The 15,924-nt window shown below is 46.8% G+C and overlaps 1 protein-coding gene across 1 annotated transcript in view; it reads left to right on the top strand.

Moving 5' to 3' along the window:
• SLC13A4 (solute carrier family 13 member 4) overlaps positions 1-14,151 on the top strand; it is a 42,255-nt gene extending 28,104 nt beyond the window's left edge. Inside the window, exons 8-16 of the mRNA XM_061414820.1 lie at positions 761-945; positions 4,479-4,598; positions 5,853-5,954; positions 6,288-6,389; positions 7,077-7,174; positions 7,374-7,498; positions 10,784-10,945; positions 12,204-12,341; positions 12,955-14,151. Coding sequence (XP_061270804.1) covers positions 761-945; positions 4,479-4,598; positions 5,853-5,954; positions 6,288-6,389; positions 7,077-7,174; positions 7,374-7,498; positions 10,784-10,945; positions 12,204-12,341; positions 12,955-13,092 — 1,170 coding nt within the window. The 3' untranslated portion in view covers positions 13,093-14,151. The remainder of the gene's footprint in view (positions 1-760; positions 946-4,478; positions 4,599-5,852; positions 5,955-6,287; positions 6,390-7,076; positions 7,175-7,373; positions 7,499-10,783; positions 10,946-12,203; positions 12,342-12,954) is intronic.
• Positions 14,152-15,924: the final 1,773 nt, after the last annotated feature.

The raw sequence follows: 15,924 nt of genomic DNA, 5'->3' as shown, positions 1-15,924 counted from the left end.
CCCCCGGTCTCCCCATGGCCTGGCCTGGTGACATTTGTACCAGGCTACTCCTAGTCTCATGGACCTGGCAGGACAGAGGGGCACTGGCTTCTTAAGCCCAGAGCTGAGATCAGAGGTCAGAAACCTCTGACTCTGAAAGGCCATCACGTGGACCATGCAGGGCCTGAGAAGACCAGGGCAAGGCTGAGATTCCTATGCAAATTGAGGCGGAGGAGAAAGAGGGGAGGAAAAATCAACAGGCAAGAAGAAGTGAGAAAGAAGGGAGGAGAGAAACACACTGACTCTCTGTCCAGTGAAAGCTGGACTCTTTCTATAATGCAAAGCTTATTTTTTAGTCATTTCCCAACCAGGACTGTATTGTAACTCCACAGGGAATAACCATCTTCTATTTGGTACTTAAACATGAAGTGGAGAGCAGTCAGTTTTACTGGAATTCATGTAAAAAACATAACTGTTAATATTCATAACAACAAAAATAACAATATTAATAGCTTACCATTTGTTAAATACCAGGAAGGGTTCCAAGTACTTTCTATTTACTCTTTACAACAACCTGGCAGAGGAAACTGGATTTTCCCCATTTCATAGAAGAAAAACTATAGTTCAGATGGGGATGACCTAGAAGGGCAAGAGTAGAACTAGGACTGGGACCCATCTGACACCCAAGCTCAGAACATTTCCACTGCACAATGGTCTTTCATGCTTTGTGGGCCAGAAGCCCAAGTTGGGTTAGAGAAATTCACTGACTTTCCTTTGGTAGGAAAAGCCACCAGTCCTCACCCCCAGCTCCAGGAACCAGGAGCTCAAAAGAAAGTACAAGTCCCAGCATGACCAAATGATCTGCAAGTGCCTCTCTCTGAGCATCTCCTATGCCGCCACCATCGGGGGCCTGACCACCATCATCGGCACCTCCACCAGCCTCATCTTCTTGGAGCACTTCAACAAGTGAGTAATCCACTTGGTCAACAAGTATTTACAAACCATCATGTGTCAGGAACAGACCCAGCTGCTAAGGATATGACAGAAAATAGAATCAGAGCAGCTTTTGTACCAAGGGCCAGAGAAATGATCAAGTCATTACAGTTAAATGTGATGAGAAGGGTGGGATTCTGCAAGGGTGGTGGGAGCGGGTGGGGGAATAGTCTAGAGGGAGGAAATGCCTCCCCCAAGAGGTGACAGTGAAAGTAGAGACCTGGAGCCTGAGCTGGAGTAAACGAGACAAAGGGAGATCTTCCAGACAAAACAGTGTAGGAGGCTCAGAGGCAAGAGAGCAGAGAAAATAAAGACAATGGCAGAGGGCAAAAGGAGGCCAGGGAGGTGGATACGCAGACTGCACAGGGCCTCACAAGGCCCATGAAGGAACTTGGACTTCATGCGAAAAAGCTGGGAGAAGCCTTTGAAGAATTATAGGCAGGGAGTGAGGTGATCACATTTACAGTTTTGAAAATGCATTCTGGATTTTAAAAATGGACAATGGAATTTGGGAAGGAAAAGGCAGGAGGACGATCCAGGCTGCTGCTGCCGGTGCCCAGGACAGACCTGATGGCGGCCTGGATAACAGTGGAAGGAGAAATGGCCTGAACTGAGCGAGCTTCTGAGGTCGGATTAGGAAAAGCCTGAGAGAGGGAAAGCCCTGGACTCATTTTCAGAGTCGGGGCTTCAGCAGCTGGGGAAACAGAGCTGCCCTTGACCTACATGAGGGTAAAGATGAGGAAATGCTGATAAAGAAGTGGACATGTCCGGGTGGACACGTCCCTGGATCTCAAGAGCCATTTTTAGGCTAAAGACACAGATGTGGAGTCAGGGTGGCCACCCGTGTCACCCCCAGGCCACCAGGCTCACAAGGGCCTCATGTGGGTTTTAAGGTCCTGCTGTCAGTGAACAAGCGGCCCTACCTTTGCCTTTTGCACTGGGCCCCACAAAGTAGATGATGGCTGGTCCTAGTGACTTGCATATGGAACCTGAAGCCCTAAGAGTGACGGAGATTACTCAGGGAGAACACACAGAGTAAGGAGATCAGGGGAATAAACATTAAACACAAACATTTAGGGACTTCCCTGTTGGTCCAGTGATTAAGACTCTGCCTTGCAATGCAGGGGACATAGGTTCTATCTCTGGTCAGGCAACTAATATCCCACATGCCTCAGAGCAATGAACCCACACACCACAGCTCAAGAGTACAGGCACCGCAGTGAGAGATCCCCTGTGCTGCAACTAAGACCTGACACAGCCAAATAATAGGTAAATAATTTTTTAGAAAAACATTTAAATTAGACTAGAAAAGAGAGAATAAAACAGTATCAGACAGAGAAGAGGAAAATCTAGTGTCATTCTACCCAAAGGAAGAAAGTGGTCCATATTGTTTAAAGTTGTTGACTGACCAGGCAAAGTAAGGACAAAAATGTATCCATTAGATTTCATGATATGGAGGTTACTGGTGATCTAGGCAAGAACAATTTGGTCAAGTGACCTGAAAAGAAGCCAAATTTCAGTAGTTTGAGGAGTAAGATGGAAATGAAGAAATGCAGAGTTGGCTGTGAAGGGAAGGGGAGAGATGGGGCGATAATAAAGGGAGGGTAAAGCATGGCGAATAAATGGAGAAACAATGGAAATAGGCACAGACTTTATTTTCTTGAGCTCCAAAATCACTGCAGATGGTGACTGCAGCTATGAAATTAAGACGCTTGCTCGTTGGAAGAAAAGCAATGACAAACCTAGACAGAGACATTACTTTGCTGACAAAGGTCCATATGTCAAAGCTATGGTTTTTCCAGTAGTCATGTGCAGATATGAGAGTTGCACCATAAAGAAAGCTGAGTGCTGAAGAATTGATGCTTTTGAACTGTGGTGTTGGAGAAGACTCTTGAGAGTCCCTTGGTCTGCAAGGAGATCAAACCAGTCAATCCTAAAGGAAATCAATCCTGAATATCCACTGAAAGGACTGATGCTGAAACCGAAGCTCCAGCACTCTCCACCTGACAATCTGTGAAGAGCCAACTCATTGGAAAAGACCCTGATGCTGGGAAAGATTGAAGGCAGGAGGAGAACATGAGTTTGAGCAAGCTCCGGGAAATGGTGAAAAACAGGGAAGACTGGCCTGCTGCATTCCATGGGGTCACAAAGAGTTGGACATGACTGACTGACTGACAAAGCGGGGTCAAGAATGGGCTTTTAAGACGAAAGACATTTAAGCACTGATAGGAATGATCCAGATGAGAGAATAGTTAAACACCCGAGAGAGGGGATGACTGACAGAGTGATGGCACTGAGAAAACCAGAGGGGATGGGATCCAAGCAGGGAGAGAGGAAGGAAAATGAGGAAGGAGATGGGAGGAGGAAGGATCCAGCAAAGTTTAAGACCTAACTCCCCAGGACCTGAGCTCTTCACACCACAGTACTCTGCCCAAGCTCTGAGTTTCTGCCCTTCTGGTTTAGTTTCTGGGACAATTCCTATTCCTTTAGTCTATGTCTTGGGTGGTAAATTTATCAGAATCTTTACATAAATTAAGAAGAAACAGATCTGAGTGAGTCTCCTGAGTGTGATGTTTATACACTTCCATGATATCAATTTTGGTGGCTTGGATGCCATTTTAGCTTATTTCATAATTCTTGGCTGGGCTCAGTACAGCTGCCACTGTCAAGTGACTTCTCGATAATATATTACCATACTTTTATCATTAGCTGTACTGTTAACTCTGCTGTATGTCTTCTTAAGGACCATTTAGCTTCAGTTCAGTTCAGTTCAGTTCAGTCGCTCAGTCGTGTCCGACTCTTTGTGACCCCATGAATCGCAGCACGCCAGGCCTCCCTGTCCATCACCAACTCCCGGAGTTCACTCAGACTCACGTCCATCAAGTCAGTGATGCCATCCAGCCATCTCATCCTCTGTCGTCCCCTTCTCCTCCTGCCCCTAATCCCTCCCAGCATCAGAGTTTTTTCCAATGAGTCAACTCTTCGCATGAGGTGGCCAAAGAACTGGAGTTTCAGCTTCAGCATCATTCCTTCCAAAGAAATCCCAGGGTTGATCTCCTTCAGAATGGACTGGTTGGATCTCCTTGCAGTCCAAGGGACTCTCAAGAGTCTTCTCCAACACCACAGTTCAAAAGCATCAATTCTTCGGCGCTCAGCCTTCTTCACAGTCCAACTCTCACATCCATACATGACCACTGGAAAAACCATAGCCTTGACTAGACGGACCTTTGTTGGCAAAGTAATGTCTCTGCTTTTGAATATGCTATCTAGGTTGGTCATAACTTTCCTTCCAAGGAGTAAGCGTCTTTTAATTTCATGGCTGCAGTCACCATCTGCAGTGATTTTGGAGCCCAAAAAAATAAAGTCTGACACTGTTTCCACTGTTTCCCCATCTATCTGCCATGAAGTGATGGGACCAGATGCCATGATCTTCGTTTACTAGCCCCCAAAATACTACATGGAAATCCACCCTTTTCTAACCACTGACCTGGTTCTTTCCCTTCCAGCCAGTATCCAGCTGCAGAAGTGGTCAACTTTGGCACCTGGTTCCTCTTCAGCTTCCCCATCTCCCTCATCATGCTGGTGGTCAGCTGGTTCTGGATGCACTGGCTGTTCCTGGGCTGCAAGTGAGTCCTGGGGCTCTGAGAGCAAGGCTCTCCCATCCCTCCAGGGCCATGGCCCAAGCCCTGAGGGTGACACCTAACTGGGAGCTGCCAAGTAACCATCAAGGATGCCCAGAAGAGAAGGCAGTGGAGTAGACGAGGACTCAGGCATCATGTTTTCTAGAGACTCCAAACACACATGGACTTTGCACCTCTCTATGAGCTCTGTGATGTAGTGTTCCTAAGGTCAACTGACTGGTTAGAGGAAGGGCTGGATTCATAAAAGGTCTGAATCGGAGAGTAGTTAATGTAGTTTCATGGAGAATAATTTGAACTAATTTCTAAAGAAATAACTCCAAGTAGAAGTTGCCTTAGGCTTAATTTTATAGACGTGACTGATTTATACTTAATAGTTGTATGAAATATGCTTATATCACTCAAAATAACATTAGACATTCCTCTTACAATACTATTTCTAATATTAATCTACTTAGCCAGCTTTCTATTACTGATGCTTGCTCCAAATTTGATCAGTTTCAAACACATAAAGGAAAGATATACCAGATGTTTTGCTATTAGTCCAGGGGACCCAACTTTCCCACTGCTTAGGGAATGTTCTCTGAGCTTTTTAAAAAAATAATTCAAGAGACAATCGTCAAATCAATGACAACTGTATACTTCTATGCTCCCAGTATTGCTAATTGAAAACTTATACCCACGTTCACCCCAAACAACCCTGTCTCTAGACAGATACACACACACACGCTGTGTGCTTGAAAAAAATAAATATACAAGCGTCTACATACATATGCCGCATCACAATGATTCTCACTTATGTAAAGGATGAGTGTGTAGGGACTTTCCTGGAAGTCCAGTGTCTAAGACTCTGCGTTTCCAATGCAGGGGGCACAGGTTCGATTCTAATTCGGAATAGAACAGGATCCCACAAGCCACACGGTGCAGCCTAATTAATTAGGTAATTTAAAAACCCAACTGGGAACAGGGGAAAGATGAGTGTGTAGAAACAACCAAACATAAATACCCTCACACAAGTCCATGAGACATGACTTCACATTTATATACCAGAGATTCACTGGGAAGCTGGGGAGAAGGCTGCTGAGGGGCTGTGTTATCCTGGCAGACGAAGTCGCATGATAGGTGGGATGAGGGGACAGAAGAACCGTCACAGCCAGCCAGTAGTTTAGTGTTTGCTTAGACTTGCTCTCCACTTGCTTTCAGAAGTGGCCTTCATTCCTCTGCTCATTCTTCCCTTCTCAGTTTTAAAGAGACCTGCTCTCTGAGTAAGAAGAAGAAGACCAAAAGGGAGGAGTTATCAGAGAAGAGGATCCAAGAGGAATATGAGAAGCTGGGAGCCATTACGTAAGAATCAGCCCTTCCCCCTTTTTCTCTTTCCCAGGAGAAAACCACAGCAGGTAAAGTGCGCAAAGCAGCAGCCTTGTTCTCGGTGGCCTCCTGAGCTGGGGGAGTTTTCCTTAAGTACAAATAGAGGTGCTATTTAATGCCAAAGTCAAGCTGGCCCCCAGGCCCTAGGGGCCACCCTTCCCCGTTGCAGTATTCCACGTAGTTGAGCAGAAGCTGCATCTCAGGTCTCCAGTCCTGGAACCCTGATCGCAAGAGCATCCCGAAGCAAAGGGAGGAGGCCAAGAGGAAAGTCCCCGTTCCTGGAGGAGGTCTTCCTGTTTTCTCTTCTAGCTACCCGGAAATGGTCACTGGATTCTTCTTCGTCCTGATGACCGTGCTGTGGTTTACTCGGGAGCCTGGCTTTGTTCCTGGTTGGGATTCCTTCTTTGAAAAGTAAATGATACCATCTTTGTGAACGACCGCCTCACCTGAACTCTTCAGGCAGTACCCACCAGGGTCCTCTCCTAGACTCTTAGGAATAGTCAGGAACCCAGGAAGCACTCTGTCCTCTTAAAAATTCCCCTTTCTTAGGGAAGTTGCAGTGCAGTCTCTGGAAGAAAATAGACTTTGGAGTCTGCCTCCAGGGTTGGGGTCAGGAGCTGCCACTTACCATCCACATGACCTTGGTCTTGTTACTTAAGTGCTTGTTTCGAGAGTGAAAGGAGAAAATGTAGAGTAAAATACCACCTGTAAAGGCTATGGTCACAGTGGCCGAGGTGTGTCCTGCCCCCCATATTTCCAAGGGCCAGGGCCACAGGCCACAAGCTCTCAGCGCCAGCTTGTGACCCTCCCAGGAAAGAGAACGCCTCCTTTTCTCTTCTCCTCTATCTAAAATAACTCCTGCTCACTCCTTCCAACAGGTCCATAAATTCACACTAAGACATCTACCCTAGCCAGGCCCTGCCTCCAGACATTAAATCCACCAGTGGATGGCATGGGAGCAGCTGGCCAGAAGGAAGGCTGAGGTCCCCACTAGACTAGGTGCCCTGGAAAGGCACCACGTTCAGACAGGCTGTCCCGGGCGCGGTGTGACCCCTGGGCCTCCTGACTCTCCTCCTCAGCTCTGCTTGTCTCTGGCAGGAAGGGCTATCGCACCGATGCCACGGTCTCTGTCTTCCTTGGCTTCCTCCTCTTCCTGATTCCAGCGAAGAAGCCTTGCTTCGGGAAAAAGAGAGATGGTGAGAGGAGTTCAAGGGAAGAGTCGGGCCTGGCTCCAGTCAAATAATGGTCTAAGTTCAGAATTTCTGGAAGGAGCCTTACCAAAGCCCTTCTGACTCCTCCCGGCGTAGCAGAGTATCCTCTCGTTCAACAACGAGACCCCTGTCTCCACGAATCACACCAGGAGGGTTCACCTGGCTCTGCCTCCCTGTCATCTAGGGGAGGACCGGAGGCCCTCGCTGGGCATGGAGTCCATCATCACGTGGAAGGACTTCCAGAAGACCATGCCCTGGGAGATCGTCATTCTGGTGGGAGGAGGCTATGCCCTGGCTTCTGGCAGCAAGGTAACCCTTGAGTTGTCTTATTGGGCCAAGTATTTTTCATTATGTAAAGTATGTAAAGCCAGTGGCTTTACCTAGTGAGTCCTTATGGTTCTGGGAGCGAAGATTAAAAGGTGCATCCAAGTCTCTGGGAAGGGAAGCCAGGAATGGACATCATGTCCCACCTGGAACGTCTAAATGTCAGTACTGGGAGCAGAGTTAGAGTCCCGGCACACAGGCATGCACACATCGGGTATGGGCCCACACCGCTGCAGACAAGAGAAGTCCTGGACTTTGTAGCCATCTCCTTCTGGGGATCTGACAGTGGTGAGAGGTGTAAGGGCCCAGAGATGCCCCAGACTGATCCCTCAGTTAGTCTGTATGCCTGTCCTGGGGCCTTTTGGAGAATGTATGCTAAAGGGGGTGTAGATGCCCCCCGATTTCCTGAGTGGGAGGATTTGGGATGAGATCTTTGAAAGGGGGCTGGTGGGAAAGAGTTGATGTTCCTAAACCTTTCCTGAAGTAAACAACCATTAATAATCAGGTTAAGGTTCTGTTTGCTCCTCTGTCTTCTCTGTGTTTAACATTAACCCATCCTCAACTCGGCTCAGTTTTGACTGCTCAGTGTGTGGGCCTCAGTGCTATCTGCATCAGTAATGAGGTCCCTGGGTCCTCCGCTTGGAGGGAGCCATGGAGGACACTGGGTCCCCTAGCCCACCCAGGAGAGACTTCTTCCCTCCAGGACACCCTGGCTGACAGGGACAGCCTTGCACAGCCAGCAGAGAAGTCACTCTTGACTTTCAGCTCAGGTCTTCTGGATGTCTTCCACTCCTTGGTCTGGCTTTCTTCTCAGGAACCCTCTCCTCAGTAATAATTATTAAAACAATAAAGACACATTATGTTCCCCTAGATCATGTTTTCTTCCAACTAAAACTCCCCCAGTTCCTTTAACCATTCTTCATAAGGGTATTGTCCCCTGACCACACTGGTCTCTCTCCTTAGGACTCATTACACTTTGCCTTTGATCAAACACAGTCCAGGGGTGGTCAGTCTCCTGCAGAGTAGAGCAGTTATTAATAATAACTCAAGCCCCATCCTTTATTTTATGGAAGCTTTTACAAGGCTTCATTGGCACTCATGTCAATGTTTACACTGAAACCACAGTCAACTAACACCCTTCGTTCTTTTCATTGTTAGCCATCATTAAGCTTCAAGCCCTTCAATCAGTTCTGTATATATGCTTTCAATATTTCTGACTCCAAGTTCATAATATCATGTTTATCCTTGTTGAATTTCAGTGGTTAGTTTTGGCCACTGAGCCCAGCCTGGCAAGATTGATTTTTTTTTTTTTTAACTAAAATTATACATGTACAGTTGGTATGGCTATAAAACCTACTCACTCTACTACTTTAATAATATAATTTAGATACAGTATGTGTGATTCCTCCTGAATCTGAAATAATTTCAGAGTCTTAACAGTAGTGAGGAAAATTCAATAAAAATGTTTTCATACCAAGGGTTTAAAAAATAAAAAGTAAAGGTTTCTTTTATTGTGTTTTTTCCCCTAACTTTACAGTCTAATTTATAAGTTTATTTCAAATTATAGTATAAGCTAGTTCTCCTGGAAAAAAAAAAAATGCCCTTATTTTGCTTTACTTACAAGTACTATTGGAGAACATGATAAATAATACTCCAATTCTTTATAAAACATACTGCTTCCACTCAGCTAACTTCTCTGCCTCCTCTGTCTTTGTCTGGTGAGCAGAGTTTTATGTGTCACAAGCAATAGAAATTACAGAGGTTTGAGGCACTGCACCCACCGTTAATTGAGGTAGTCCTCACATATTGTATTTACAGCTCTCAGTCAGTGGAGAAAAAAAAAAAAAAAGGAAGTGGCTCAAGGTAAAAATGGCTACATGAGAGAATTCTGAAGCCCTCTGGTTAGCAGTTGTCTACGAGCATGCCATGAAGTGGCCCAGGTGCTGTGGAGATGAAATAAGCTTTTGATGAACTTGGAGAAGAGAAAGAGCGGCCTGCTGACAACACAGTGAGGCCGTCCTTAATAGCAGAACACGAGTAAGGCCTGCAGCTTGAGCAATCCTAGAATGTCTCACCCTGTTTCTTGCCCTAGTCCTCATTTCTTCATTGCATTTGCAGCCTGGAGGGTGAACAGGAAAAGTCAGAGCATGTCAACTAGAGAAGGGAGAAGGGGGAGGGTGGGAGAGCTGGAGAGTGCATACGGCAACCTGGGGTTTTTTAAGGACATAAGCTCAACTGTGCCCTTCATTTTTAGGGGATGGGGAGAACCCTCATCACTGGCAGATGAACATCTTCCAACCAAATGAATTACTCCAAGTGGAAATATTCATTTATTTGAGTTGATGTGTGTAGGTGTTGCTAATGGAAAAGGTTCAAGCCTTTATTTCATATTGACAAGAAGTATGGGCAGATGGTAGATCCTGATGTCAGCTGTGATGAGACCTGAACCCAACACAGGCTGAGGCTGAATGACCATTTCCAGGCTAGTGAGGTGGCACTTCGCCACAACATGGAGACAGACCTGTAATTCCTCTCTCCCTCATTACTCACGTAAAATTTCTAATGCCCAGCCCTGCCTACTCAGGCCCCAAAGACCAGAGGAAAAGTTACTATCCCAACATGGTGATAATTTGTTCCCTTTCCTGGGTGATAATAGAAATAGATTTCAAAAGCAGGAATAAGGATTACACGTGGCAACCTGTGCAAAGGGCACTGTTGAGTGAACGGGCAGCATGACACTGTCGGAAGCTGGAGAAAGAGTGGCAGGTGCGAAGCTGAGTGGCCCACCACCCCCAAGGTTTCCAATCCCCACCAAGTTGCCATAGCGCCAAGGACCACAGCAAGTGGAGGCTCTCCGTGCTCTGTGACAACGACTGACCAGGCGGCTCTAAGACTAAACGTGCAATCAATTAAAAAAAAAAAAAAATTTGCTGAGACCCTTGTGGTCCAGTGGCTAAGAGTCCACACTCCCAGTGCAGGGGGCTCAGGTTTGATCCTTGGTCAGGCAACTAGATCCCGCATGTTGCAACTAAGACTCAGCACAGCTAAATAAATAAATATTAAAAAAAAAAAAAAGAATCTGCTGGGCCATGCAGTGACTTAATCATTAAAAAAAAAAAAAAAAACAGGAATGCCTGTGGATCCAGCCTGCCTAAAAATAGGGAGGCAAATTAGATGGCTCCTGGTGGTCCTGTCCAGCACCCACCATCCCTGACCTTCTGGAGGCTGAGTGCCACTTTCTCCTCACTGCACCGCCTTGTCTCCCTGCAGACCTCGGGCCTCTCCACGTGGATCGGGCAGCAGATGCTGTCTCTGAGCAGCCTCCCACCGTGGGCTGTCACCCTGCTGGCATGCATCCTGGTGTCCATTGTCACAGAGTTTGTGAGCAACCCAGCCACCATCACCATCTTCCTGCCCATCGTGTGCAGTCTGGTGAGTAGAGCAGGGCTCTGAGACGTCCAGTAACTGATAAGTAAAAAGATAATAAAAGCAAGAGCTCTAGAAACCCTTTCCCAAAAGTCTACGCTTAGTTTAGGGGAAGTTCTGAATGGAAACAAGAATGGACAAGATAACTGTAAAACCCTAGGATTCTAACACCCCACAATCCCCATCCATCTTCCTCTCCTATGGAAGTGAAGTGAAAGTCACTCAGTCGTGTCCAATTCTTTGCGACCCTATGGACTATACAATCCATGGAATTCTCCAGGCCAGAATACTGGAGTGAGTAGCCTTTCCCTTCTCCAGGGATGAGACCTAACAGGAGGGTGGGAGAAATAGCTACAGAAAATGGAGACAAAATGTTCCCAGAAGTACTCTCAGCTGCAGAGACCAAAACCACAGCTCTGTCATCACTGCCTCCACCCAGCTTCTCTGTCCAGGAGATTCTGAGAATTATGAGCAATGCCAGCCTCATTCCTGGGTCTCAGAACAATTTGTGATTAATGGAGTAGGTGTTTGCGCAGTCAGATGGTGGGGGTGGAGCCACTGGCAGATCTCAGCCTGGCTAAGCAGCCCCAGAGGTGATCCACCAAACACAATGCTGCCTCCATCCCATTCTGTGAGGCGGAACCTGTAAGGTGAAGGCTCTTCCTCATCACCAACAAGATAATATCTTCCTACTCTATCAGCCCCAAACTCCTCCCACTCAGCCACTCTCTGCTCACTGCTCCCTCCAACTTCTCCCTCTCCTCAGCCTGCCTGTGTGAGTGCAGGAATGCACTTAAAACGTGGTACCATTGAGGGTAAGACCACAGGTTCCCACAGGTTCAAGTCCCACATAAGGCAGTTATTGTACCTTGGGGGAAAAAAAATGTAGTTCTGCACGCCAAGAGCGAGAGATGTCTACCTCCATCAACGCAACTTATTCATGAGATTTGTGTTGCAAGAATTTCTCAGCTGAAGCATCAAAATTTAAAACTACTCCCTTAGACCAGCACCAAGAAATGAAACATCCCTTCTAGTAGGGAGGCAACTTGGAGTCCATGTTTCCATGGGGAGTGAGCAGTAGGGACCCATCCAAGGAGCCCGGGACTACGTGCTTTTGAGGGCATGGTTTAACTGTCCGTTGCACATGGTATCCAATCAAGGGCAGCTGACACCCAACCATCATTTAGGCACACTCGTGATGGTAAGCATGGCAAATGCAAGTCTAACCTCCATGCTAATGTTTCTGTGAATTCTCTTTTCCTAGTCTGAAACTCTGCAAATAAATCCACTCTACACCCTGATCCCGGTCACCATGTGCATCTCCTTTGCAGTGATGCTGCCAGTGGGCAATCCCCCCAATGCCATCGTCTTCAGCTATGGGCACTGCCAGATTAAAGATATGGTGAGTCGTGGGTGGCCTCTTCCCACCAGGCCCACCTGCCACGAAGACAGGGATGACTGGCCCTATATAGCTTTCTAAAGTTCATTATTTTATAGGCAGTACCCCTGATCTGTATTAGCTCAGCCCCAGGGTGGCAGAAAGAGTGGTTCTGGTGAAAGGTTTTCCTTTGGTCCACAAGCACCAAGAATAGCAATCATGTGCTCTCCCGAGCCCTAATCTGGGAAAAGAGTGGGAACGTAGACAGAAAAGGCTGGGACCAACCCGGGGTGTGACCCACTCTGGAAGCCGAGAGCTTGTTTTAGTCTTTGCTCAGTTCCTGCACTGAACTGTGGGGATTTGGCCCAGAGTTGCTGGCTTATTCATAAAAGGTTAAGTGTGAGACACTTCATGAACTGAGGGTGAAAGATACTTTGTAAGAACAAGATTCTCCTCCCTGTCCAACCCTCTCCCCAAGCAAGAGACCCCCAAAGCAACAACTGTAAAATGAAGCACCCATAGCTCATTTCTCAGTTTTCAGCGAGGCTCACAAAACACGGCTTGGAGGGGACACTTTGCGGCTGGTTTTAGTGTGGGGCCACCCTCCACCCCTCAGCCTGCTGCTTGTGCCCTGCAGGTGAAAGCTGGTCTGGGGGTCAATGTCATTGGCCTGGTGACAGTGATGGTGGCCATCAATACATGGGGAATAAGCCTCTTCGACCTCAACACGTTTCCTGCCTGGGCCAAGGTCAGTAATATCACTGATCAGGCCTGACCCCTATGGGTGAACGGCCCAACCCCAGGAGCGACCAGCACCCAGCAGAGTCTGACCAACAGGCTGAGAGGACCACCAGCACAGGACCCCCTCAGAAGATTCCTCCGTCTTCCACCTCCAGTGAGGTGCAGAGAGCCTCCAAGCACAACGCACAGGCCCAGACGTCACTGTCTTCCGCTCTGCCCTCCTTCCTCAGCGCTGCAGCGCAAGGAAACCTAAAACCCTTCTCCCTCCTTTGTAGCTTGTCTCCCCAACTAGCTCTTTCTGAAAGCCAGCAAGAGACAAAAGTCTGTCTTCATTGCCCCTCAGAGGCTAAGCCTCACAAACTGGCCAGTCCCCCTGGGTTTGATGTTATTCTTAAACTCTCAGTCCTGTTTAGGAATAGAAGGAGAAAACCCAAATCATCCTACCAAGTGCAGAGAGTGAAACCAATGTCATCTCCTCAGGGGAAAAGTCTCACCCAGAACCTGAGACCTGACGTCAGCTCCTTTCTCTTAGGTGTTTCTCACCAAGTTCTCTCCACAAAAGGGCAGTTCTTAGGGAGGCCTCTTTGTGGCCATCAGTATTCTTATCACTCCTCTTATAAGTGTCTCTCTTCAATGGCTTCTCTATACCTTGGCACCAAATCCCTGCAAAGAAATAGTGTCCCCTTCAGAATGAGGCTGGTGCTGTTCTCTGTCAAAGGAGGCAGAAAGAAGACACATTGAGATCAGTGTCTCTCTCTCCACTCAGCACTAACCATCAATACCACCGTGCTGGTTAAGCGTTGGGAGGAAGGAAAAACCTTCATAGTTCGTACCTGTCTTACTGAGGAGGCAGAAACTGTGATTAAGACCACAGCACTATTAATGATATGTCGATGGGTTTTCTTCAGGAGGCAATGAGTAGTTCATCCCTAAGACAAGCACAGAAAGGTCCAAACACATCCGTCACTTTCTAAAAGTTGATGAGCCCCTGGAGGGGAGGGGAGATGTCTTATGTCTCTTAAAGTCTGCAGCAACTTATATGGTACAGTGAACTGTGTGCGTGTCTGCTCAATAAATGTCTTCCTTGAAATGACTCCTGAAGTCCAGGCCTCCTCCTTCTTCCTGAACTGCACCCCTATTCCCATGACATAAGTCTTTGCCACAGGACTGGATGTTGCTCCCAATCCCTCCAGCGTGACACATTTCAGATTTTTACCATCAACTACTTGCTAAATACACCTTACGGGAAAAGGAGGAAACCATAGTTACAGCACTGCTTGAATTGATTTTAAGTTACTAATGACAGCAAGTGCAGTTTCCCGACAATGATTTACCAGTAAAGTAAATCACTGTCGGGAAACTGCACTTGCTGTCATTAGTAACTCTCTTAGTTTATCATATATCTGTGAGTTACAAAGTTTCTTTTGTGCCAGTCAAAAACCTGCACCAGGTTTAACCAGGAATATTACTGCTGCTTCCTGTTAGCGTAGGCCAAATTATGTGGCCACTTACGAAAGTGGATGAGCCCAAATGAAATACCAATGTTAGGCACACTATGGCTGGTCTGAGGAAACAGCATTGCTACCGGTCATGTTGCTTTGAAATATTTCTGAGTCAGGATGTCACTCCTGTTGTCATGGTAGCCAAATGGTCAAAGTGTCTGACCTATTACAGAATTTAAGACACCAAACCTTTAAATCAGACAACAAGGCAATGCACAGATAATCAATAAGATGCTGGGAGTATAAACAAGCAAAAGAAGAAAGAAAAGGTGGCAGAGAATTAAGTTGACTTCAGACTTTCTTGGTGGTCCAGTGGCTAAGAATCCGCCTGCCAATTCAGGGGACATGGATTCAATCCCTGGTCTGGGAAGATTCCCCATCCTACAGGGCAACTAGGTCCACAAGTCCTAGGCCCGTGCTCCGTAACAAGAGAAGCCACTGCAACGAGCAGCTCTCACACAGCAACTAGAGAGAAAGCGCGCACGCAGCAACGAAGACCCAGTGCAGCCAAAAATAAATTAAAAAAAAAAAAAATTCAGTTGACTTAGAATGATTGGCCCCTGTTCAGCTATTTGAGACCCTGACTCGTTCTGAAACAGAGAGCAGAGCAGCTCCACGAAGCTGTTGCCACGTCCATCAGGCGGCTAACACTCTCGAGCAGTCAGTTCAGAAAGGGTGTTTATTTTGGTCTGGTCAGCAGACCGAACAGCACTGTTCTGTCCCCAGACCATAGATTCAGTCCAAAGCAGCCTGCTCATTCCAGATGTGACTAACGAGCATCAGCTGTGACTCACAACTCCTTGTCTTCTAGAATCGCTCTGCTGCTGGACAGGACCTAACAGCTCTGCTTGGTAGTGCTGTCTTTTGCAAATACATTAAATCTGATTCTTCTCTTCTCATATCACAACTCTATATGGGTGGAAAAGCTGTAAATGATCACCTGATACCAGCTCATTTTATAGCTGATGAAACTGAGAAACAAAAACCCAAGTAGAGTTGCCTCTTATTCTTGATTATACATCAAATTTTGCTTAAAGTTGTCTCGGGAATTCCTTTAAGTCACCCATGAAGTAAACAGTATACAACCTTTTATGTTAGAATTCACATGAAACAGACTCGTGTGCCATTTTAGTAAGTAAAAAATGGCTAGTTTTTTCCTTCACTGTCAGAGTAGATCTCTTATTTAGCTGAACCCAAATAAAGTAGGTGGCTTCATGTTTAGCCACCTGTTTGAAAAGTGCATCTCAACACTAGGATCACTCTCAGGCGAGCGAGAAAACTGAACCACCGTTAAGACAGGGAGCTGAGAGCACCCAAGAGCTCAGGCAGCTGTCCTGGGGCCGCCCTCACTGAACAGATCTGAG

Source organism: Bos javanicus, chromosome 4, assembly GCF_032452875.1.
Source record: "Bos javanicus breed banteng chromosome 4, ARS-OSU_banteng_1.0, whole genome shotgun sequence".
In the NCBI taxonomy this organism is placed as follows: Eukaryota; Metazoa; Chordata; class Mammalia; order Artiodactyla; family Bovidae; genus Bos; species Bos javanicus.
Note: the sequence above shows the minus strand (reverse complement) of the source record. Positions and strands in the feature narration are given on the sequence as shown.